The sequence below is a fragment of the Calidris pugnax genome, unplaced genomic scaffold (genome assembly GCF_001431845.1).
Source record: "Calidris pugnax isolate Ruff unplaced genomic scaffold, ASM143184v1 scaffold24, whole genome shotgun sequence".
Taxonomy (NCBI): Eukaryota; Metazoa; Chordata; class Aves; order Charadriiformes; family Scolopacidae; genus Calidris; species Calidris pugnax.
In genome coordinates this window covers 1190023-1215963 of record NW_015090922.1, presented here as the reverse complement: position 1 = coordinate 1215963, position 25941 = coordinate 1190023, and the positions used below count along the sequence as shown (strand labels likewise).

At 41.6% G+C, this 25941-nt stretch overlaps 1 protein-coding gene across 1 annotated transcript in view; it reads left to right on the top strand.

Moving 5' to 3' along the window:
• Window positions 1–25941, top strand: part of XDH (xanthine dehydrogenase) — a 53539-nt gene that overhangs the window by 8969 nt on the left and 18629 nt on the right. The window contains exons 3-21 of the mRNA XM_014950930.1: window positions 399–495; window positions 1719–1827; window positions 2933–3059; window positions 3869–3930; window positions 6377–6445; window positions 7265–7333; window positions 7773–7859; window positions 9173–9314; window positions 10114–10206; window positions 10940–11091; window positions 12900–12993; window positions 13795–13904; window positions 18163–18347; window positions 18870–19044; window positions 19500–19589; window positions 20245–20414; window positions 22168–22291; window positions 22711–22830; window positions 24758–24854. Coding sequence (XP_014806416.1) covers window positions 399–495; window positions 1719–1827; window positions 2933–3059; window positions 3869–3930; window positions 6377–6445; window positions 7265–7333; window positions 7773–7859; window positions 9173–9314; window positions 10114–10206; window positions 10940–11091; window positions 12900–12993; window positions 13795–13904; window positions 18163–18347; window positions 18870–19044; window positions 19500–19589; window positions 20245–20414; window positions 22168–22291; window positions 22711–22830; window positions 24758–24854 — 2172 coding nt within the window. The remainder of the gene's footprint in view (window positions 1–398; window positions 496–1718; window positions 1828–2932; window positions 3060–3868; window positions 3931–6376; window positions 6446–7264; window positions 7334–7772; window positions 7860–9172; window positions 9315–10113; window positions 10207–10939; window positions 11092–12899; window positions 12994–13794; window positions 13905–18162; window positions 18348–18869; window positions 19045–19499; window positions 19590–20244; window positions 20415–22167; window positions 22292–22710; window positions 22831–24757; window positions 24855–25941) is intronic.

Here is a 25941-nt window from a genome sequence, read left to right as displayed (position 1 = left end):
AAGGAGATGTTGCCGTGTGTCTCAGGGATGTGACTGCATGGCTGAACTTATGCTAAGTAGGAGCAATACACTCCTCAAAACACTCCTACTGAGTGCTTTGTCTCCCTTAGGTGATTTCCTTTTCTGAGTCTAATGAAAAGTGGGAACTGTTGAAGTTCAGAAGTTTTTTGTTCGTTCTGAGCCTGTTGGAATGTGGATTGCCTCCTTATTAGGCCTTTGGATGTTGATCTCAAAGCTCACATGCCAGCTTTTGAAACTTTGCTTATGTTAAATTATTAAGCAGGAAAAAATGAGCGCTTGGTTTCCAGCAAGAACTTGTTGCTCAGCCTTGATTGACAACTGTTTGAGCAGGCTTCTGCCAACACTCTTCATGTTTTCCTTGATTCCTGTTCTCTCAGTGGGCCTATGTGGAACCAAACTAGGCTGTGGAGAAGGTGGATGTGGTGCTTGCACTGTTATGATATCCAAGTATGATCCCTTTCGGAAGAAAATCCTGTATCCTTTGCAATCTGAGCCCTTCAACCGAGAAATAAAATGGGGACAGATCCAGGTTCTTGAGATTCCAGATGTGGTACTATTTTAAAAAAAAGTTATATAATGTATGTTTTTGCCAAAACATAATTTTTCACTTTCAGAACATAAACTCAAAAGGCTAAGACAAGAAAGTATGTATTCCTACAGCATTGCACAGTGCTGATAGGGAGCTGTTTCATTATGCCCTGAAATATCTACACTGGCTTTAGCACTCAGGCTATCTGCCCTTTCCCAATTCAGAAAACCTTCATGTTCCTTTCTTTCAAGTTAATATAACTTTTTGCTGTGATGGACCTAAATGATGATTAGTGTGATAAAATGCAATCTTTACTGCTATTGTATTACTGCAATTATCTGGTTTCTGTATGCCAGCAAATATTCACTTTCTCTCTACTTCTGTTGTAACCTTCAGAATAACTCGTATTTCCTGAGACATGAACTTTCCTTCTGTTCTCTCTTTAACTAATTGAAGAGTGAAGCAAAACAAAAAGAGAGGAGTGTAGAGAGAGGATGAAGCAGAGGAACAGACCCCAGTTTATTTTTACTGTGGGTAGTAGAAAGCACTGAAATCTTACATATATTTGGAATAATGCTTGGACAAACTTCAACTTGGGATCGTCTAACTTAGTGGTCCTACTTAATAATGTGGCCTTGAATACGATATCTTTGGGGTGATTGTTCTGTCTTGATAGAAATGAAATAAGTAGCTAGTTCCTATAAGAATTTTGGCAATATTCTTTTATTTTACCTTCAGCCTGGACTTTTCCCCCATGTCTACCATCTAGAAACAATTTACTTGGTAAAAGGCCAATAGCTTCATGCTCTTATTTAACTTTGTGAGTGGGCCAGGCCAGCTGTATAACATATTGGCATTTGTAGTCTGCCCCTGTAAATTACTTACATGGGTTTGGTTGCTTAACATGCAACAAGGATGCTTAAGGTTGTTATTTCTAGATGAAATCCTATGGTGTGTAGCCAGTTTAAACTTCAAGTGAAGTTGGCGAGAACTTTGGCTGAGTAGGTGCTGTAGGATTTGGCTTGTAACTAATACCTATATCACATCTCTTTAAGTCCTTCTGTTGTGTCCACTGGTACAGTTTCTGAGTACTCTTCAGTCCTCCGGTTCCCTTTTTCCTTTTTTGAGCAGCACTGTCAAATGAAATGGCCTTAATTTATTATTTTAGCCACCATACTGCCAACGCTTGCCTCTTCCCTGTCTGTGCCCTTCATCACGTAGCTGTAACTACTGTTGAAGGCATAGGAAACACAAAATCCAGGCTGCACCCAGCCCAGGTAAGCTATTAATACTGGTAACTTCAAAACCCTCTATCCTTGTTTGCTTCTTATGTTAATTAATCCTGTTCCAGGGTGTTGGGAACTCCACTGTAATGTTAAAGCCAGGAGTTTGACTTTCCACATGAGTAGTCTTTACTTGCAGGAATGACTTAAGTGGCAGAATCAAAACTCAGGTCGATGCTGCAGCTCTGTTAGGCCCTAACAATTTAACTGGTGGTCTCCTGACCAAACTACTAATGATTTTGTTCTAGCTGTATGTGACTGCATCTGGTCCATGTCTTGGATCAAACCCCAGGACTTGGGAACACTGACGTTATGGTGAAAGCCTATATCATGACTTGGAGCCAGGAAATCTGAGTTAGGTTTTGGCTCCCCTATGGCCTTCCATGAACGACCTTGGTTTCTTGTCCTGCATAGTTAAGAACCTTCCCTACAGCGGTGCAGTAAGGTTTGGTTTAGCAATGTTTCTGGAGTCACAAAATACTCTTCATGGGGAGGAGTGACTGGAATGTGAGCCTTGCTCTTCTAGTAAGGTGTTGTAATGCACTTTTTGTGGAAGCAGACTTGTTTTGTTAGATATACTGCTCCTTTAAGGGAGACTATGATTCATCTCAGTTTGTACAGTGGATAGGACTTGTGCCAATATCTATCTGAGAAGAGTAAACAACAAAGTGAAAAATAAGTTAGACACGCATGAAAGGATGGCAGCTAGTCTGACCTTTGTTTGCTTGTCATCTTTTCCCTGCCTCCCCTGAAGATTCTGACAGCTAAGCCTTGAAATTCAAACTCAGGTCTACTCAGGTAACCCCAGCTTCTATCCAGCATGGTAAATCTGAGGAACTCTTGATCTCATTGCAGGCTTCTAGTTGCCTTCGGTTACATTGGAGTTCAAAGTCTAGATGCAAAGTTTTCAGAGTGTTCTCTTCTTTGAAATCTGCTTCACAGATTAATTTACCATCTCATCAGAGAACATCTGATTATAGTCTTAGCTCCTCTGGTGAGATTGTTTGGGTGTTTTTTTAACAGAGCTGTTATAGAAACGAGCACAACAATGAACTCACCTTGATATTATGAGCTGATGGTTGTTGTTATTTTTTCTCAGGAGAGAATAGCAAAAAGTCATGGGTCCCAGTGTGGCTTTTGCACTCCAGGAATTGTCATGTCCATGTATACATTGCTTCGAAACAATCCCGAGCCCAAGATGGAGGACATAGAAGATGCTTTCCAAGGTAATACTCGTAGCCCTGCAGAAATGCAACCTGTTATACTTTCATTACATCTACTTTACCAAAGGCATCATGTATTTTGTAAAAGATAGCTCATTGTTATGAGGTTAAGAGCTAGCTTTTCCACTAGGAGGCTGGTCAGGGGCTATGAAGTGAACAAAAATGGCATGTGGAAAATCTCATAGAAGCTCATTGTTTGTCCCAAAGCAGTGGCAAGTGACCTCAGTCTTGGATTAGAACCCCACTAAGCTTAACACAGCACAGGTGGCCTGTCCCTTGAGGGGCTTATAAGAGCCTCCACATCTCCTTCTTTATTCATTGCTGTCACAAGAGCCTGCAGAGGTGACAGAGAACATCTGGGCCAGCCAACCTCAAGTAAGGGACCGAGACAGCAATATGCATGATGGAGTGGGGCAGAATCCAACTGTGTGAATCATCTCAGAGGCTGCTGTTACTGCTGAGCTGTTATCGTGCTTCCAGCAGGGACCTAAGAGGAAATCAGATGCAGGAGAAAGGAAACTCTTTGTAATTTAGGAGACTGGATAGTTGATATACTGATTAGACTCTCACACTTGAGGTAAATGAATACTGAATAAGGCAAATTGAATTTTTTTTTTCTAAGTTATTTTCATTTTAAAATTTCAACAAAAAGGAATGGTAGGATTGTTGCGAGATTACCAATGAAATTTTCCTCCTCCCAGTTTTTTCATTAGCTTTATCATGAGCTTTTTTGAGAAACAATAAAATGTTCTAAAAGAAAAGTTGTCAGCCAAATGACACTAAACTTTTATCCTTTTGCTCTGGCAATGCAGGGAACTTGTGTCGGTGTACAGGATATAGACCCATTCTGGAAGGATACAGGACATTTGCTAAAGTAAGTGGCTTCAGATAATGTTTAAAGAAATCTGAAAAGCTGTCTTTCTCTCTGTTGCTAACATACACCACAAGCTGAACTGGGGAAGAAGGAATTATACATACAATGACACAATTCTTGACCCCTTTGTATGTGCTTCGTATATTAATAATGCAAGAAGATCAACCCCTTTACTCACTCTAATTGCTGCAAGTGGAGTACTTTAATGAGCTCCACCTGATGGTCCCTTTTTGGATCACAGGTAACCAGACTGTAGTTCTTTTCTGTAAGTCTCTGAAAAACCCAGCATCTCTGTGTAATACTGGATGCAGATAATACCTGATGTGGAAAAAGTGTAATGGTACAGTGCACAAATAGGGACACACTGTGGGTGAATTTGATGAGAAAGTTGCTTTCTTGAAAGATCAGCTGCAGAGATGAAATAGCTCTGGAAAGAAGTTGAAGTCACTGCTGTATAGATCTTGCCTGGAGCTCATCTGCTGGTTTGGGTGAGGTACAAAGCTTTGCCATAAGTTTTCTCTATTCCCTTTGTTCCTGAAAGACTGCTGGAGGCTGTGAAGAAAAGTAGATCATTAGGTACTTCAGTGATTATGAGCCACTTATGTGGCTACACTTGTATTAAACATCAAAAGTAAAGAATTTAGGATGCTCCCCATTAATTTCCTTTTCTTATCCAGAATTACGATGAACAAAAGACAATACAAGCAGGAGTGGTATCCATTACAAATCATTAATAAAGCCAGTTTGTAGTCTGCTTGGTTTTCCAAGGAGCTTTCAACTGGGTCTCACCAAAGGCTTTTAAAGGCAGTAAAAAGCCATGGGGTAGGAGGGAAGATCTCTGTATGGATGAAAGATCGATTAAAAGGCAGAAAATGGCAGGTAGGAGAACATGGTACATTTTTGCAATGGAGGGAGGTCACTGGTGGAATTCTGCTGGGACCTCTGGTGGGACCAAGGCTGTTCAAGGTATCCCTAAATGAGCTGGAAAAGAGACTGAGCAGTAATATGAGAAAATAAGTTAAATAATATCAATTTACTCTGGGTAGTGAAGACAGGAACAGACTTTGAGGAATTTCAGAAGGACTTTATAAACCTGAGAGACTGGAGAATAGAATGGAATACAAAATTTGGGGCAAATAAATACAAAGCAGTTTACAGAGTGAAGGGCAGTCCTCATTTCACATATAAAATGACAGGCTGTGAGCAGACACATCATCTTCCTGTTACCATGGAGGAAGATGATCTTGGAAGTGTGATAGACAGTTCCACGGGAGCATCAGCTCAATGCTCACTGACAATCAAAACAACATTTCAAAGAGTAGAAAACAAAACAGAAAATGCTGCCATGCCACTGTCTGCATCGTGGCTCTTTGTGTGCCTGAGTACTCCGTGCAGTTCTGGTCCTCTCATCTCTCCTGTTACCATGGAGGAAGATGATCTTGGAAGTGTGATAGACAGTTCCACGGGAGCATCAGCTCAATGCTCACTGACAATCAAAACAACATTTCAAAGAGTAGAAAACAAAACAGAAAATGCTGCCATGCCACTGTCTGCATCGTGGCTCTTTGTGTGCCTGAGTAATCCATGCAGTTCTGGTCCTCTCATCTCTGTAACAGGGTAGAGCAGAATAGGAGAAGATTCAGAGAAGTGGAATAAGGATCACATCTGTGGAAATCTGGCTTCCATACAAGAAGGCATTGAGTAGGCTGGGACACTTCAGCCTGGAAAATAGATGTCAGGGAGAGGAAGGGGCTCTATGTAGCCCGTGTAGTGGTTTGTGTTGACCTCTGGTAGAGATGTACAAAATTGCGACTGGCGGGTGGAATGTGGAGGACATTCGCTGTTGGTACCTCTTCCAATACAAGAGCAAGGTGTCAAGAAATAAAACTGGGAGGAGTCAGGTTGAAAACAAAGGCAGGTGGTCTGCCAAGTACCAGGTAGCTGACCCGCAGAACTCACCAAAGGATGTTTGGCCACTAAAAACTTACTCAGGCTCCAGGGGAGAGGGAACAGGTACTTGGATGGAGAGACACTGAGGGTTACTAAGGAGACAAAAACCACAATGCACAGAGGTAGTCCCCTGAGGTGAATGCAGATTGAATACTGGTAGAGAACTAGGTATTGTAGTGTATGTGCTTGTCCTTTTCACTCTTCTCTGAGTATCTCCTCACAGCTCCAGCTGGACCAGAGATACTGGCTGAATGGTCAGAGTAGCTCTAAACTAGAGCAAGAGGTTTATCAGTTGACTGGACATGACCTAGCCATCACACCTCAGGATACTGCCTTCCGTTCTCAAGGGAAACACCTGCTTGCTTTGTACCTTCCATCTCGCATTTCTGCTTTGGGTATAATCATCATTGGGCCAGTTTCTCTCAAAAGAGAACCAAGTCTACTTAATTTCTTTGGAATCTGCACGTTTTTCTCAGAACAGTTTTTGTCCCCACAGGACGCAAACTGCTGTGGCAGAGTAGCCAATGGCACTGGGTGTTGTCGTAGTGAGAGGGAAAACAGCATGGTAAGCTGTATTTTAAAAGCCATAACCTCAATATGCAATATAGCATTAGAGTTTTAATGTGTTAGTCCCTTTTCTGGACCTACCGTGGTGCAAATGTTCAGAGCTGACTGAGCTGCTTTGAATATCTGTCTCTTGGAAAACATTGTGACTGCGTCTGTCCTAGTTAGCCATCATGATAGGTTTTACTATTTTATGTTACTTTTTTTTTTTTTACAAGCTAGATATGTTCCTTATGAATCTGTTGAGGTGCCACACTTCTGTGAAATAGCAAAGTGACAACTGTAAGCAATGTGTTACTGACTTCTGGTATATTGAAGAGATCCATCTTTCTGTGAAAACAGAGCTAAAAAAACCAGTTAATTCACTAGTATGATCTTTCCCTAACTTTGCAGTCCAATGATGAATGAAGTAATTTAATCACCATTCCAATAAATCATACAATTGGAGCCTTTTGGAATATCTGGAGGAAAAAAGTTAATCACATTTTATGTACCAGTTGGGGTACAAACAACGGAGGGATGAGAAAAAGGAATTAGGGCATAGTGTGAGTATAAAATGAATTTAGGAAAGAGAGAATATAATGAAATTCTTTACCAGTGAATTTCTATGGATTCTTTGTTAGGAAGCATCCAGTGTTGCCTGGAGTACTCCAGCAATTAAGACTACTTGGAGTTCTTTTGTCAATGTAGTTTATTAATGAAAAACATTACTGCAAATTTCTGTGATCCAGGGATTGATAAAAAAGGAGGAATAAATCCTGTAAAAGTTGGAATGTTCTGATTTTGTGTAGAATAGCTGGTGTGCTTGTTTCTTCTTCAGAATGGGGGCTGCTGTGGAGGAAAAGCCAATGGTCCAGGCTGCTGCATGAATGGAAAAGAAGACAATGTGGTAAGGTGCCTCTCAACTATTAGTTTTTTCTCTATTTCTGATGTTTTGAAGTCTTAGCTGTGTCTTACGCTGTACCAAAGCCCAATGCTTTTAATTTAGCTGTATTTATGCAAAGCAGCTTAGACTAATTTATATTTTATGCTGGCCTTACCTTAGAAAATGTAGTTTTTGATGAAATTTAACATGCCAATGTGAAATTGATGTCAGTTTTAATTGGCAAAAACCTGGTCATGTGTTCAAGGTTCAGGTTTCTGGCCGGACATGCATTGTGATCAGAAAAATATGACTGAAGAACCTGAAATGCTGGACCAGGTGGCATCTTTTCACTGTGTTTTGCTAAAACAGTAACAGGGATTTGACTGGAAGAGGAATGAGTTAGGGCTGTATGCAGATAGGTTTGTCCTCTGCCACCCAGCCATTTGCCTTTTCGTTCTCACAGACAATGATGTCCTCCAGCCTGTTCAATTCTTCTGAGTTCCAGCCATTGGACCCTACACAGGAGCCAATCTTCCCACCAGAGCTAATGGTAAGTTCATGGGAGAAGAAATAGTGTGTGGTTCATTGGTTTTGTTGTTCTGCACAGGGTTTAAGAGTCCACAGTGTCTCTGCCCTGAGGAAATGGCAGTGCAAAAAGGTGGCTGCTTATAAAAGAAGATGCGTGGGCATGCACGCTTCCCTCTTTTATAAATGGGAAGGCTTTTAAGCTAGGGTGGCTTAAAAGATATACAGGCCAAGTGCCTGGCCCAGATGGCTGGCTTTCATCTCTGTTTCTCACCATATGTGTCTGCTCTTGGGTTGCCTTCCTTTCCAGTCACTGCTTATTCAGGGGTGGAATAGTTGCTGACACCTAGATTTCAATTTATTTGGTCAGATGTGAACTTCTACATTAAATACAGCTGTATCTGACCTAATTGCCCCATGCTCCCTTTATAACGTAGGAAGAGAAGCAGGAGCTATGAGATGTAGCTGAATATAAGTTTCAACTAGATGACTTTCTAAATGCACCAGCTTCTCTCCCCTCAGTGTAGCAGAAGCAGATGTTGGGTGGCTCACACTGACATCAAAAGTTATGTAAGATTAGTTTCTCTCTCTGTTTCATTCCTGTCTTTTTTGGGGCAGTTTTTCCACTAAGCAAATGTGTCCCAGCCAGGAATCTAGTCCAGCACATGGCACGTTTAGAGCTTTCTTCACATTTAGCAAACAACTGAAATTCAGTCATTAGTTCTGCTGCTGCACCCAGCTTATATGTGTCACGAGCTGCAGGTAAGTAGGTTCTTATATACTATACCACTATATATATTTAGCTGGAGGTAGGTCCCCTCTGCTTCTTTTCTCGGACATTCTCCTGCCTAAGGGTTGATCTGATGTCGCTGGGAGGCAGCCGTGTTAGTCTGTTTTCTTCTGTTACTGGATGAAGGGGTTAAAAAGGGAACCAGAACCTGGCCTTACAGCTGGTAACTCACATTTTTGGAGTGAGATGAGAATGGAAAACCCATGACTTCTAAGACAGCTGAAGCCACCAGCATCTACCAGAACTTTGGTCAGATGGGATCTTGCTGGCTCCCATCCAGCAAGACCTCCCTAGGTCTCTCTAGGGAGATGTGGCAGCAGAACCACCTGGAAATATCAGGAAGGGAAAACTTTTATCAGCATGAAAAATACTGTCGTTAACGCTAGCGGAAGGATGGGGAATGGCTAACTGCCAACACCAGTGTGGATATCACAGCCACCTGGCAGTAACTTGACTGAGATGGAGCCTGGCGTAGGCCTGGGCACCACGTGGGCGGGGATTCTTGGCTTGATGTAGGGTTTGAGCTCTTTCTGAACTCATTTTTGCAGACTCAGAGTAACAAGCAGCAGAAACAGCTGTGTTTCAAAGGCGAGCGTGTGATGTGGATCCAGCCTACAACTCTCAAGGAACTGGTGGCTCTCAAGTCCCAGTACCCCAATGCCAAGCTTGTTGTGGGGAACACGGAAGTGGGTAAGAGCCGGTGCTCGTTATGAGCTGTTGGAAAACTTCCCATGGAGTATTTTGGGAGAACAGTGCAAATGTAAACCTCCTTCATGACGTTGCTGTTAAATTACTGTTTAATCTTCAGATTGTATGTAGGAACAAATTTCCTTCTTGGGTAGATTAATCTCACCGTGAATGTTCTTCCCTTTTCTCTGCTGTGTCAGGTGGAAAAAAAAAAAACAACCACCACCAAAATTCTTATCTAGACATCTGAGCTTTTGTGCTAGTTTTGTGGAATTTTGAGAAGAGGGGAGTGACACAGTGTAAAATGTCTTCATAATCAAATTAAATCAGTGGTGAAACCTGCATTTTGAAAGATTTTTTTCAGCAAGTAAACTCTCAAGACTTGAAATCTTATCTTTCCCCCCCCAGATTATATACTTCTGCAAACATAAGTGCTGAGGAGGAAAGTTCAGATGTATTTAGTAATTCTGTTGTCCCGAACAATTGATTCAGGAGACAATTCCCACACTTTGTATGGTTCATTTTATTCATTGTTCTTCCCTGAAGGATTATGTACAGCAATGGCCAGGTTACACAAGTACTATCCACTGTTTTTAAGGTTGTTGCAAGACTAGAAAAGAGTCTCTAAAACTTCCCTATCAGAATTCTGGTATTAGTGGAAAACAGCTTTTAGCTTGGTATCTCCGTGACCGCATATAGTCTGTGCAACAGATGGTCAATGAACTGATTTTTAATTGGGAAACAGTTAATTTAATCTCTCTGTCACCTATGTGTAACTGAAGGAGTCTTACTTTTCCTTAAGGTATTGAGATGAGGCTAAAGAACCTGTTGTATCCGGTGATAATAGCACCAGCGTGGATCTCTGAAATGAATGCTGTTCAGCACACTGAAACAGGTGAGCAAAAAACAGGCAGAATGCCTGTGAAGTGAGTGGAGACTCCACAGAATAATAAAGAGGATAAGAAGGAAAATCCCCAGATTAAAAATTGCTTTCTGTATGCATTAATGCCTCTCCCATGCAGAGAATCAAGTGAGTGAGATGTAAAAATAATTTGAGAGTCAAAGAGGGCTTTTACTAGAAAGTACATTAGAGATTTTATTTGTTTGATGCACGGTGTTTTACGTATATTATCTGGATTAATAATGGGTTTCAATGGGGAATATTTTCAATTAGAAAGATTTAAAAATTAGTAACTAGGGGAAAGATGCTGGATTTGACAGTCTAAGTGAAATATTGCATTTATTTTCGTGGTGGAAAAAGGTAACCTTACAAATAGCTAGAAGTAACTAGGACAGCATAATGCATGTGACCTGTTGCCTGATAGCATGTTTAAGGTGTGGAAAGTGGAGAGGAGTTGGAGTTCACTTCTCAAAGGACAAACTAATACCTACAGGAGGTCAATATCCCCGATAGTACACTGTGGTGAAAGGGTGGTGGGTTACTGTTGTGATTTAAAGGTGAATTTTTTTGAGGATGCTGTGTTTACATGCAGTGCACACAAAATGTCTTCTCTAAACCCTACTATCTAATTAAACTCAGTGGCACCTAAGCTTTGTAGATACAGTTATAACTATCCTCCTGTACCGTAACGTTTGGGAGAACAACAATTCTTGTCATTTGTTTACAGGGATCACCTTTGGCGCTGCCTGTACTCTGAGCTCAGTAGAGGAGGTGCTGAGAAAAGTGGTGGCAGAGCTTCCTCCTCACAAAACAGAGGTCTTCCAGGCTGTCCTTGAACAGCTGCGGTGGTTTGCAGGGCCACAGATCAGGAACGTTGCTGTAAGTGACAACAGGGCAGGAGGAGAGAGTCCAGTGGGGGGAACTACAAAGATGGTCAAGGGACTGGAGCACCTCTCTGATGAGGAAAGGCTGAGACCTGGGGCTGTTCAGCCTAGAGAAGAGAAAACTGAGAGGGGGTCTTATCAATGCTTCTAAATATCTAAAGTGGTGGCAGAGCTTCCTCCTCACAAAACAGAGGTCTTCCAGGCTGTCCTTGAACAGCTGCGGTGGTTTGCAGGGCCACAGATCAGGAACGTTGCCGTAAGTGACAACAGGGCAGAAGGAGAGAGTCCAGTGAGGGGACTACAAAGATGGTCAAGGGACTGGAGCACCTCTCTGATGAGGAAAGGCTGAGACCTGAGGCTGTTCAGCCTGGAGAAGAGAAAACTGAGAGGGGGTCTTATCAATGCTTCTAAATATCTAAAGGCGGGTGTCAAGAGGGTGGGGTCAGGCTCTTCTCAGTGGTACCCAGTGACAGGACAAGGGGCAATGGACACAAACTGGAACATGGGAAATGCTGTCTGAACATGCAGAAAAACTTCTTTAATTTGAGGGCAGCAGAACCCTGGAAGAAGCTGCCCAGAGAGGGTGTGGAGTCTCCTTCTCTGGAGATATTCAAACCCCACCTGGATGGGTTCCTGTCCAGCCTGCTCTGGGTGACCCTGCTTTGGCAGGGGCTTGGTGATCTCCAGAGGTTCTTTCCAACCCCTACAATTCTGTGATTCTGTGACTCAGGAGGATCAGGGGCTGGAATTGAAAGCTCAGCCTGAGGAGCTGGCCCACCTCATCCAGTGTTGGTGTGCCTTGTGTTTCTCACATGAGAACATTTGCAAACCTTGGCAAAGAAGCTAGTACCCATAAACCAACCCCAGGAACTGATAGCTGGGGTCTGTGCTACGCTAATATCACACACTTAGCAAGCAAGGGAAACATGGCAGTTATCCAGGCCTTCCATTGCTGTTATCAGGATGAGGGGGGAAACTGTACTGAGATTTGACTAATTTAACAAAAATGTATTTAGAGTGCTGGACAAACTTCAAAGAAGCAGGTGTGTAGATTTTTGCCAGTGCAGGTATGGTTGTCATAGTGTTAGTGCATCAGATCTGGCAAATTTTCCTCTAGTTTTAAAGGGAAAGAGGAGGTGGGTTCGGTGGTGGGTTCAGTGTGTTCAAACTCTGTATATTAAAACAGAAAAATACTAAGCAAGTAGATGAAGCAACCTACCAAACCACAACATTTTGTCCCACAAGGTACTGTGCCATATGTTTGTATTATTGCAGCTAAAAAACTTGGGTTACTGAATGTTACTGAAAAGATGCTAAATGCTTTCATGGATCTTCCCTTAATTGTAGCTGCAGTAATTGAATTTTGGCATTGTTGGGCACGCGTGCTTGAGCATAAGGGAGCTTTGATGCATTACCCAAAGACTGTTCCTAAAACTGATTTAGGCAAAAGTTGGTGTTGACTGGGACAGCAAGTGATTTAATGTGTTTTGTATTTCCACTTTTTAAAGGCCTAGAATTGCCCAGTGGGGAGAAAGAATTTATCAAACTCAAGCAGAGCTAACCTGTAGTGCACTGTGTATGGAGTCATGCAGGATTACAAGATGCTATGGACAGCAACTGATTTAATGTGTTTTGTTTTTCCACTTTTTTAAAGGCCTAGAATTGCCCAGTGGGGAAAAAGAATTTATCAAACTCAAGCAGAGCTAACCTGTAGTGCACTGTGTATGGAGTCACGCAGGATTACAAGATGCTATGGAAGTATCTTGAGGTTTTTTAATATTTATCTATCTATTATCACTCTAGGCTCTTGGTGGGAACATAATGACAGCAAGCCCAATTTCTGACTTAAATCCTGTGTTAATGGCAAGTGGAAGCAAACTGACTCTGGTATCAAATGGTAAGTTACTGGCATTTCCTTGTGACACTAAGAGGAGTGGGATTGTCAACAGTCCTCTGCTGTGGATTGTTAGGGCAGGTCAGAATTTGAAAGTGGAAGTTAACATTACACAAAATAGACTTAGTCTGAGTCTTCAGGGGTTTTGGCCTTTTTGAGGCTGCAGGCCTAATGTTGGCTTCCTAAAGAATTTTGAACTTCTGTGCCAGAATGAATCTCTGATACTGTGTATGTGCTCACAGACACATCCTTGCACAGAGCTGACTGAAGATGTCTATTTGTGAAAAACAATAGGCATGAAATTGTTCTGTCAGTATTATTCTTTGATCCTTGTGGATTTTTCAGAGAAAGTTTTAAACTTGTTTTGTCGATTTTCTATGAAAAAAGCCAAATGTCTCAATTTTTATTTGCTCTTAGGAAGATTTTTATTTAAATAGGATCCTTGAAGTAAGTGTACTATCTGATCAGCAGCTTTCTCTTGCACTAGTTTGTGTGCAGGCTGAGAAAAGGGGAAAGAGGGAATTACATTGGGATGTTGGAAACTCGTTCACCTGGAGGCTCAGCTTTAATTAGATCAGCTCCTGTGCAAATAAAATTTTGTCCGTAGGCAGAAGCTGTTGTAGATTCCATAAGGACCAGAGTAAGAGAAAATCCTTCCTGATTTGGTAAAAGAGGGTGGAAAAATGCAAACTGATATCATATCAAGAGTGACTTGTGTAGGTTGGAGGCCCTTTCACATAAACTGTTGCCATTCTTTGTCTGATGTATTAATTCTTCTGCCATTGATCTTTCCTTGCTCTACAGAGGGCAAAAGGACTGTCACGATGGATGAGAAGTTTTTCACTGGATACAGAAAGACAATAGTTAAGCCTGAAGAAATACTGCTCTCTGTTGAAATACCCTACAGCAAGAAGGTAAGCTTGTAGGAAGAGACTTGAATGTCCATGGAGCTAAAATGCTATTATTTTAATGTTATTTTCAGTGTTTTTTTGTCCTTGGAAACTGACCTCCAAATGCTTATGTAGTCCCAATTGGGCTGAGAAGCAAGTAAATTATTCGATGAAAATCTAGCAACATACTCTTTTTGACAAGCAAGGGGAGCTGGGCTCTGTGATAAAGATGTACTGTTGCAATAGGACAAGAGATACTGGTTTTAAACTAAAATAGGATAAATTTAGATTAGGCGTAAGGAAGAAATTTTTTACACTGAGAGTGGTGAGACACTGACACAAGTTGCCCAGAGAGGTGGTAGATGCCCCATCCTGAGAAACATTCAAGATCAGGTTGGATGGGGCTCTGAGCAACCTCATCTAGTTGAGGATGTCCCTGTTCACTGTGGGGAGGTTGGATTGGATGACCTTTGGCCTCCTCCAATCCAAACTATTCTATAATTCTATGATAAAGCACAATAAACCCAAGAAGTTTTCTAGTACAAGAAATATAAATTTCACTGTACTGTCTGGAGCTATTTGAGTACATTGGGTGATGATGAAAGGTGGCAAAGTGATGTTCCCAGAGGTCTAGGTTCTGTTTGAGAAATAGTACAGCAAAGATTCTAGCAGTTCCTAAAGACATGTGAAGTTAAGGTTCCCGAGTTTCCTACTTAATTTCTGTTAAATAAAATGGGAAATTAAAAGGGAAAAAAGTGTGTATGGATAAGAGGGAAGTTCAGTTTCTGCATCCTTGCCTTGCAAGACTGAAACCACAGGGACTGATTATTAGGGCATTTTGGCAATGTGGACTTGCAACTTCAAATGAGCCCGAAAAACTTCCTTCAAATAGGACAATGAACACTTCTCTTCTGTAGCAACATGAACCATAAATGATTCCGAGTGTCTAAGAGATAAAACTCTCTTTTTTCCCCTTTAAGGCTGAGAACATCAGACTGTTGTCTGATTTTATTTAATGGCTGTGAAGGTATTTACCTTTTCAGGGCTTGAGGCTACAAGTTGGAAGGTGCAGGGATTCACAGTGTAATGACACATTTTCTTTAGAAATGGAAAGCACTGATTTACTTGAAATGCTATCATATTATGGGATAGAACAAATAAATCCTTTGTCTATCCTCTTGAATTTTTGTATCTAACTATTAAGGGAACACAGCTATTTTATTTTTGGTGGTTTTCCATTTATTTCTGAACGATTATTCTTAGATCTGGTGATGATTGCAGGAAGCATCGCTTTTTGCCAGAATAAGAAGCACACTTGAGGTCGTAGATGGAAAACACCATATTCCTCCATCCATGTGACAGTCACATGGTGATTTCACAAAACAAACAAATGTTTACCAGCAGGGCAGTGGCTTTATACCTACATTATATGCAGCTCATTGGTCTGAAAAACTAAAACAACTTTTGAACTCTCTATTTCATGGTTTCTTGGCTGATCTTTGCTCACAAACATGAGGTCAGGGAGACTAAAGTTCTTCAGGGGATGTCTGAAGGTGCTGGCATGTGGCAGTCAAAGTCTTCAGGAAGTGTGATTTCCTTACAGCTGGAAGCAGGGCTGTGTCAGCACACAGCTAGATCAACTTTTTTGGTTTATGTTTGTTTAAAATTGATGTTGTGTCTTGCGTTGATGTGACTTGTCACGCCAAAGACAAGGCTGGCCAAACAACAGAAAGAAATAGACTAAAGAAGTTTAGCAGTTTACATGATTCAGTGTTGCTGTAGTGGGACTGAGCTCGGGGTAGGCTTTATCACAGGGAGGCTGTAAAGGGGAAGGAGGTAACACCTTTTTCTCCTGCTAGTTTGTGTGTTAGGTAGTTAAGATATTCAGGGAATAAAGGTTTTTGAGTCTGTACTTGTAAGGGGTATTACAGCTGGGCAAAGACGGTATTTTGGAAAGAAAACAACTCACTGGATTAAAGATAAAATAGAAACAGATTCCAGAAAAGAAAACTGTTTAGCTTTTTGTATATAAAAAGTCATTCCTAGAAGAGGATGTATCCTTTATTTAACAATGCTTGTTCTCTACTGGACTAGAAATACATTAATAGAATCATAGAATTCTGTGTTAGATAATGTTCACAAATGTTATGCAACACTTGGGTTATTACTCAGTGAACATTGGTTTTTCATGTCCTTTCCCTTTTGTTCGTCTTTCTCTATCACATTTGTCAATGTTACTTAATTTTTATAACAAAAGTGTTCTGTATCATGTAGACATGTTATGCAACACTTGGGTTATTACTCAGTGAGCATTGGTTTTTCATGTCCTTTCCCTTGCATACGTCTTTCTCTAGCACATTTATCACTGTTAAACTTAATTTTTATAAGAAAAGTGTTCTGCATCACGTAGACACTTACTGGATTTCAAATAGGAAAAGCCTGACAGCACATTGCCTATATATTTCTATCTTTGGAAAACAATTTTAACCTACTGTTTGCTCAGTATTGCCATCATAGGCTCATAGTATCACAATTTTTGCTCTGCTTGAAGAAACAGAAAGTGGTCATGAAGTCTTGCTTCATCCTTTAAATTAGTGTCCTCCAACCTTCATCCATTATTGATATTGATCCATATTCCAAGGTGGTGGACTGAAAAAAAATGATATGGAAACAATGTTTATGCAATTGTGAATGTTGCCTGTGAATCTTTTAGACCCTGTGGGTTTCTTAATTGCTGCTACCCTGGTGTTGCATCTTGTCCAGAAGGGGAGTGGGGAGAATAATCTAGGTCCCTAATGTGCAGTCCTTAAGAGTAAGGGTCGCTTGGTTTTCCTTTGAGAATAACACCCAGAAACTTTCACTGCAGTAGTTTAGAGGGGACATGCTCTGTTGTTTTCCCAAGTGGTGGGGCAGACAGGGACACCTGATCTGATGGTGACCTTACCTACACTCCTAGTGAGGAAAACCAGCAAGTGCCTTTTCTCCCACAGGACTCTGTACCAAGAAAACTTAGGTGTCTTGTGAGGAGTGAAGGCAAATATTGCTGTCTTGTTGCAGTCATGTTATTGAAAATCTTCTCTGAAGTCTGCAGCAAGAGAAGAGGCTGCTTTTTCTCCTCTTTGAAAGCTCACTGGTTTAGCAAGCAGAGTGGCAGAACGGCCTCATTGGGAGGATGCTATTGATGCTCCTCTGCTATTATCTGCTGGCTGCCTACTAATTACTTGAATTCAGGAAATGAAACACACCCTTCAGTTATATCTCCAGTAACAAGTTCTTGGTGCATAAAAGGGGCCCCTTGTGAAACTGTTCTCATTGCCAACAATAGAGGAATTATTCTTTACAATAATGAAACAATGGCTGTCCACTTCTGATTAGAAATAATTAATGGAACAGGCTGCTGTGCTGTGCAGAGTCACTTGGCTAAGCTATTAGAGAAGAAACTTGGCAGAACACTCTTCAGAAGGGCCATGCAAAGACATGGGATCTGATTCCTCTCTCAGTCTGCAGGATGCCTGAACAGCAATTTGTCATAATCTGCCGGACAGGCAAGGGGAAAAAACTGACTGTGCTGTGACTCCAGGCTGACGCCATCACTCAGTGTGTACTGGTGGAGTGTTAATCTCATATTTACTGCCACTCTTCATAGGAGAGCTGCTGAGTTTTGTGAGCTGTAGTTGCTGGTGCATTTAAAAGAATGTCCTCACACAGTAAGGACCAGCGGAGGATTCATGATGGTTCCTGAGAATTGTATTTGCAGTAGCAGATTGAAATTGTCTTACATTAATTAGTCTTGTCTATTCTAGAACTGAGAGATGTTTGTGATTACTGATTTCAGTTCTTGCAGAGTTCAAAGGCTTCCAAAGGGAAGGGGTTTAGGATATGCATTTACTGATTAGGCTTCCAGCTTTGCAGCCTGGGAGAAAGAAGTTTCTGAGGGACTGAAAGCTTGTTTATGTACAAAAAAATCTGTCCTGGTTCTTCCTCTCAAGATATGGAAAAAATGTGACAGGTACGAGCAGATCTCTGTCAAAGCTTATTTACCACACAGTCCTGGCTTGACTAATAACCACTGATCTGATACATTAGAATTAATCATCGCATCATGTGAAAACATACAGGTCTACCTGAACAAACATATCCTGCTTGGGCCTGCAAGATGAATCAGCCAGATACAGTTCCCTGGAATAGCTTATCCATGCAGAGATGGGTTAACAGCTTGTCCATACTTATACTCCAAAACAGGCCAAGGTGGAAAATAAAGAAATATTTTCCTGTCTTCTAGGGTGAATACTTCTCAGCTTTCAAGCAGGCTTCCCGTCGGGAGGATGACATTGCTATTGTGACCTGTGGGATGAGAGTCCTGTTCCAAGATGGCACTAGCAGAGTGGAGGAGATAAAACTAAGCTATGGAGGAATGGCTCCTACAACTGTCCTGGCACTAAAAACTTGCCAGGAGCTCACTGGCAGGTAGGAATTTTTCTGTGATAGAAAGACTGTCTAATGGAATGGTACTGCTTTCTGCAGGAGCAGTTCAAATACCTTAAATTCTCTCTGGCAGTACACAGAAGGAGAAAGGGGAAGAAGGTAGCTTCAGTTCTGCATCAGTCTGTGTTTTGTGTGATGCCTTGCTTCCTCCAGTACTCCTTACCATCCAAGATCTGTCACTCTCTGATTCAGAGAGCCTTTTCCTTGCTAAATTCATTCTTCTTTTGAAGTGGGCAGAAGTGAGATGTGGGCATGACCTACAAAACCGATTTTCTTTTAAACCAGACTTAGAAATCTGCGCTCTTATCATTTAATAGCTTTGCCATGTCTTTAGAAAAGGTGGCATGAGCCCAAGTTGAGAGCAAAGCTGACACACATACTATAAACAGAGAACAGGTGTCTGTTGCTTGGGAGCTTGTTGGGCTGCCGTGTTGGAAGAGTTAGTCTGTCCCGGTGATATTTAGGGCTGACCAAGGGCTCTGTGTCACCTCTGTTCCCCTGCAGAGACTGGAATGAGAAGCTGCTGCAGGATGCCTGCCGCTTGCTGGCCGGGGAGATGAACCTGTCTCCTTCTGCGCCTGGTGGGATGGTGGATTTCCGACGCACGCTCACGCTCAGCTTCTTCTTCAAGTTCTACCTGACGGTCCTTCAGAAACTGAGCAAGAACCACAACGGCATTGTGAGTGCTGCTGGGGAAGGGGAACTTGGGGAAGGAGGACTTTTGTGTGCTGTCTCTGTGGGGAAGGCACGGGGAGGGTTCAGATTCAAGCAGAGCTGTAACCTGATAACGAACTCCGTGTTGCAGTAGCTGCCAGAGCTACCCTGCTCCTTACCTGCATGACAGTAACTAGTGTATCTTCTCACTTGCTTCCTGGTGGCATCCCCACCTTCTTGTGGAAGGATGCTGATCTGTGGGTTCACAGGAAGATTCCTGGACTTCTCCCCTTCGTTGCATTACTGCTGCTCTCATGGGTCTGTGGCTATTCTTTGCACAGAGCCTGAGCCCTGTTTGCCTTCCACCTGGTAAAAAGATGAATTCTATCCACTGGAGAATGGGGAATATCCTGGGCTACTGGGGAATGTGAGAAAGGGACTGGCAGGGAAGGTGATAGTTCTCTAATGTGTCTCTGGCAGAACAATCTGTGTGAGCCCGTCCCCTCGAACTACGTCAGTGCTACAGAGCTGTTTCACAAAGATCCCATTGCAAATGCCCAGCTCTTCCAAGTAAGTAGCAGTGCCTGCATGACATAGGCCTAGGCTTTTCTATAGCTCAAATGATGCTTCTTATCTTGTATCCCTGAGGATGGGCAATACATGAACATACAATGCCATTCTTGAGGCTTGTATTGGGTCTCAGTCCCTTCCTTGCTTTAGGATACAAGGTTCTTTCCCGTCTTTGCCCAAGACTCTTCCTGATGTGCACAGCTTCAGAAAAATGGGTGTGGGTGGCACTTTTGTCCTGCAGCCAGCTCTGTATCCAAACTGAAATTGTCTTTCTGCTTTCCCCATTTACAGCCTGCCTTTCTTTCCATCTCTCAGGCTTCAGATTCAGGATATATCTTCTCCCTTTTTTCGCTGTTAATGTTCTCTTCAACTGTGAGAGTAGAAGCTAGCTTCAGAACTCATAGCTTTTATGCATGCCGTCACATCAAACCATTCTCTTCCATAGCGATTTCAAAACCCAAATCCTTTCTACTTCATTCTCTACAGCCCCCTCTGTAGAGCCACTCCAGCTTGTTTACCTTCCTTTCCTGCAGGACTGAGCCCCCATTCCATTCCCCATCTCACTAGAATGTCTCCCAGTGCCTTTTGCTCTCCCATCAACGCTGCTGTCCCCTGCAATCTGAGCAGTCGTAGTCAGTCCTGTGTTTCACTCCAGGAAGTGCCCAAGGGGCAGTCAGTTGAAGATATGGTGGGACGGCCTTTGATGCACGTTTCAGCAACCAAGCAAGCGTGTGGAGAAGCTGTTTACTGCGATGACATCCCTCACTATGAGAATGAGCTGTACCTCACACTGGTGACCAGCACCAAAGCCCACGCTAAGATCCTGTAAGTGTTGCTTCTGAGTTCCAGAAGGAAAGCATCCAGTGCCTGGTGGCTTAGAAAACGTTGATCTGGCAAGTTGTGAGTGAGGGAAAGATTTTTGCATTAGTGGGGACTCCAGTTCATTGAACATTGTTACACGGAGGTGGGCTGTATGTGTTACAGCTGCCTTGTGAGTCTGCATCAGTGGGAATAGGAGGGAATTAACACCAAACTCGGAGCCTTTGCTGAAGCACAAAGCCCTCAGCAACCTTCTTGCATGTCCCCTCTCTTCTACTCAAGAGCAAGGATTAAAAAGGAGCAGGGTAGGAGAGCACCACAATGTCTGAAGGAGGTGCCATTTTAAACATGTCGTGGTTTGAGCCTCAAACCAGAACAAATCACGAATCGGAACATGCAGCTTGAACGTGCGCTCTCCTACCTGCCTAAAAATTTAGGTTGTAACATGTAGTCCCACCACAGCACTCCTGACGGACACATAATTTATAACAATAGTGACTAACCAACCCTAGAATGCCTCTCCTGGCAGACAATGCCATCTACATTCTCCTATGAGCTTTAATGCTGTTCTGTTGCAGACTGAATATCCCCCCCAGTCACTAATTGTGCTTACGTTGTGGTGGCTCTGCAGGCTCTCATCTGCCCTCAGCTTGATTTGACGTGGGAGACTCTGTGTGACGTTGCCTCATGTCATCCTCAGATAGCCTTGCGATGCATTATTTGTTCCTTAGGCAATGCTTCCTGCCTTTTTAGGCTTCCTGGCCAGAGGTTTCCCACAGTGGGCTAACACAGAATGGGCAGCACGGTGGTCGTGGATGTAAAGAAGTGGTCATCCCCTCCCAGGTTATGAAAGAAATGGCTCTGTCATCATAGGGGATTGTTTCTGAGGCATTGCTGCAGAAAGCATGGGAAAGTGAACTTTCCAAAGAAAAAATACATCGTCTTGTGTTCCTCCTGTCTAAAAGTTTGTGTGGGAAAGTTCATTCATACATTTAACGTCCTTTTTAAAGAAGTCTGTAGCTCACTGGGATGCATAAACAGCTACTTTCAGGCACAGTTTGGATTGGAGTTTCAGGAATCTAAACAAGCCTGCTGAAAAAATTGCAGCAATTTACAGAAGACAATAAATCATTCAGTTAGCAGAAACAAAGCCACAGCTTTTCTATTTGCAATGGTTCCCTTGTAAAGCAAGGCAATTACATAGCTGATGGACAAAATATTGCAAAAAGAGCTTGAAAATCTTTTGTAATACATTTTTTTATGGTGTGTTCCATATTGCACTTTTCTAGTTACTTTCTGTCCTGCTCATCAGTTAGTTTTAAAATCGGTACATGATTTAAGCAGACAAACATTTTGTTTAGCTACCTCTTTTGCTGATTACCAGAGAAAGCCTTTCACTGAAGCTTTTTGGCTTTTGGAGCGTCATTTCTTTTGCATCTTTTCAAATACCTTGTAGCTTCCTTGTGATTGATACCCAACAACTTCCCCCTGACTCACAGCCACGTTTTTCTCTAGAGGTGAAAGCAGCAGACTGATGATCAGACTGACAGTCAGGATTTGGGATTATCAGATAAATCCCAAATTATTTCAGTCTAGTATGTTGCCTTTTCTGTCTTGGGCTCCCATGATATTCATGTCACAAACTCCTCTTTTGCCTAGCCAGATTTCAGGGACTCTGGCCTGAAAATGTATCTCATAGGCCCTGACAAAAAGACAAATGAGAAATAATAACGCTCTCTCTCCTCCTTTCTTTCTTTAGTTCTATAGATGCATCTGAAGCTCAGAATGTTCCTGGGTTTGTTTGTTTTATCTCTGCCAAGGATGTTCCTGGCAGTAACATCACCGGCATCGCTAATGATGAGACTGTCTTTGCTGAAGATGTGGTATGTGGTTAAAAATAACTTTTTTCAATCGCACTGCTCGAAATGTAAGATTTGTCATATTGATAAGATATTGTCATTGAAGTCCTCTACCTTGTATGGAGGTAAATCCTAGTTGTACTGGATTCAATAGAAGTCTTGGTGCCAAATTCAGTAAGGCCTGAGTCCCTTTGCCCTGTGCCCTTCTCCTCTGTATTACCTGCAGTATTCTCCTCTGAGCTGCTGGCAATGGGGACAGGCTCATTCAGTCCATTACTGTCTAAAGTCATTTGTGATCATTTTCCCTGGTCTTAAATAGACTGGTCTGAACAAACAGATGAAAAACTGCACAAAAGGAATAGGTGAAGAAAATTATCATGAGCTTCCCCGTTACTGCATATATGCACACACCAAATGATGGTGGGTCCTAATCTTGCCTGTAGGTCACTTGTGTTGGTCATATCATCGGTGCAGTTGTTGCAGACACACAAGAACATTCCAGAAGAGCAGCTAAAACTGTGAAGATTAAGTATGAAGAGCTAAAACCTATTGTCACAATTCAGGTAAGGTGGCTCAGATCTGCTGCTGCACTTAGCTTGGGGCTCCCTCATGTCTAGTTAACTTCTGCTCACACACTTGGTTGTTTAGCCACATATTTTGTTAGTCTTTGTGGGTGCAGCTGGATATGGATAGAAGGAATAATTTGTATATTTAAATATAAAGAGGACACACCTTTGATGTGATACTGATTGGGAATACCTGAACTTGTTCTGTGTTACTTAAAGCTGAAAGAAATAAATCAAACTCTGGTAAATATATTGTGCTTGGTACAAATTTGTTTAAATTAACAAGATTACTGTCAGTTCCATTCTTACCCACAGGTGCTTGCTTTCAATGTTCTCTGGTATGACCCTGCTGGCTTCATTGGTGTTATTCATTCATTCGTTCTCATTCTCTGATTTATAACACTCAATAGTATGGTGTGAAAACGTTCTAGCTCTGCTGCTGCACATCTTCTCTTAGATTTCTGCAGACCACTTGTCTGTCTAGTCTCTAAGATGATGAAATTATTTTTCAGGAGTTCCCTCTCCACTGTGGACATTTCCACTGACTGTAGGGACACAGCCCTTACATGACATTTCTCAAAGCTCAGGAAATTAATGTCAACAATTTGTGATCATTTCATGCTTTCTCTCTTTTTTTTTTTTTTTTTTTTTAACCTGAAGGCTTGTTGACAAGATTTAGGACAAGATAGACAGGACAAGGGGAGATGGCCTCAAGTTGCGCCAGGGGAGGTTTAGATTGGATATTAGGAAAAATTTCTTCATGGAAAGGGTTATCCAGCATTGGAATAGGCTGCCCAGGGAAGTGGTTGAGGCACCATCCCTGGAGGTGTTCAAAAGATGGGTTGACATGGTCCTCAGGAATATGGTTTAGTGATTTTTTTTTTATTATTATTTTTTATTGCTTATTTCTTATTTGTTATTTTTGTCAGAGTTAGGTTGATGGTTGGACTAAATGATCTTTAAGGTCCTTTCCAACCTAGACAATTTTATGATTCTAAGATTTGCTTATGTGACAGTAAAAGCAAATGATAATGTCTAATACAGTATTTACATCTAGAAATAAGAAAAAAATGTATGAAGCGGTTCTTGTTAGGGAGAAATTAGAACCATGGGATTCTAATTAATTTTTTTAAATGGTCAGTATTTCATACCATGTGTTTTCTAATGTGAATTGTATTCATGCAAATACAAAGAGTCTGTGCATTGTCTGGTACAGACATTGGTGCTATCATCTGTGGACAGAGGGTTTGGTTGTATGATTTGTGGGTTCACAACGTGTGAGAACTTTTCCTTTTCTGAAGCTTCTAGTTTTTTATGCAGCCATGGAACATGAGAGTATAAGCAAAAATGTGCTGATGATTTTTTGTTGTTTGATCATTCTGTGAGGTTTTGTTTTTTTTTTTTTTACATTACAGAAAGCTTCAGTTTTGACAAAAGGGAAATGTGTTTGTAAAAATTCCCCAAGAAATATTATTGTATATTAGCTCAGAAGTGAACCATTTCTGCAGAAGTTCTCATACCATCTAAGAGATTGTTTTCTTCTTCTGTCTCTTTTCTTTTTCTCTCTCTTTTTTTTTTTTTTTCTCCTTTTTACCTCCTCCTGGGCCACAGACTCTAGTTAACATAAGTTGTAAGTCATAGCTTTGGTGATTACAGACCCTGAGGTTCTGGGTCTGTAGTGTAAAATGGGTCACAAGGAACAATCTGAGATTGTCCAATTATGGTGTTTATTGTGAAACTGCTGTGTCACCAGAAATTATTTTGTACTGCTTTAAGTCAAGTCACTTGGCTATTACCATAGCTGGTGCCTGATAAGTTCTTGTGCTTTTTATCTTGGATATTTCTTCCTCAGTCAGAGGAAGCTTTGTTTTCATTTGGTTTCCACTGAGCGAAAAAGATATCGTTGTGTCATTATGTTTCCTAGGAAGCAATTGAGAAACAATCTTTTCTTAAGTCTATAAAGAGGATTAATAAGGGAGATGTGAAGAAAGGATTTGAAGAATCTGATCACATTTTGGAAGGTGAGAATAAGCATTAAGGCTCCTTTTAAAATAGGATAGTTTGTGACAAAAGACATCAAACTGTCGGCCTCCTTTTTATGTATATAATTCTGAACTCATGACAGTAAGTCTTGCAGGGCTAAATTAATTTCATATTAAGTTTCAACTAACTGTTTATATCCAAATAGCTTGTGAAAGATTTAATTTTAGTTTCAAACAGACTGGGATGCTCCCAGCTGTGCCCCTGTAAACGTTCTCTTCCAATGTAAGAACACATTTTTCTGCAAATATTCTACAAAGTAATTTTTTTTTCCCTGAAATATCTATAGAGGCTTTTCACTGTCCATATATAGTCTGGTCTGAATCTTAAAGATAGTCAATTTCCTTTAACCTGGTATATGAAAATGGGCCTGAAAACCAAATCCACCAACATTGTAGGTATCATGAAGAACATGGCACAGCCCTGTAATACTTTCTCAACATTGATTGTTGGCCTGTCTTTGAGGAAGGGTTTGGTTTCGGTGTGCTTCTTGGTTTCATTCAGTCGGAGTCTGCCAAGTAGGTTGTAGAGACATGGGTAAACGTGGCAATTACCATCAACTGTTTCAAATTCCTCTGAGTTAGGGGGCTGTGCCAGAGCTGTAAACTGGAATACTCTGTCAAACCCATGTCCTTGCTTGGTGTGTGTGTCACCAGTCAATGACTGAGCTCCTGAGAGGGAGAGTCTCAAACATCAGACCTTTGGAGAACTATGTATTTATCGATAAGAGAGTGTTGTATCCTTTTTACAGACCCCAGAGGAAAGTTAAATCAATTACAGACACAAAGACTAGTGTGAAGGGATCATTCTCAAAGATTTCTCATGGGGGAAAGGGAGAGTTGTTTACCTAAAACATCCATTTCCATGTCTGTCATTTGATGTATTTTGGTATGCATTGCTGAGACTTTCCTCTGCAGTTAATTAGTAATTGGCACTGGCGCTTCAAAGGTGTCATACGGTGTTTGTTAACCTTTTCTTACAGTGTGCTATACTATACAAAATGCATACGCTCTGCCAGGCAAGGCAGAAATTGTTCTGTGCTAGAACAATAGCTTACTTAAAAGGCTT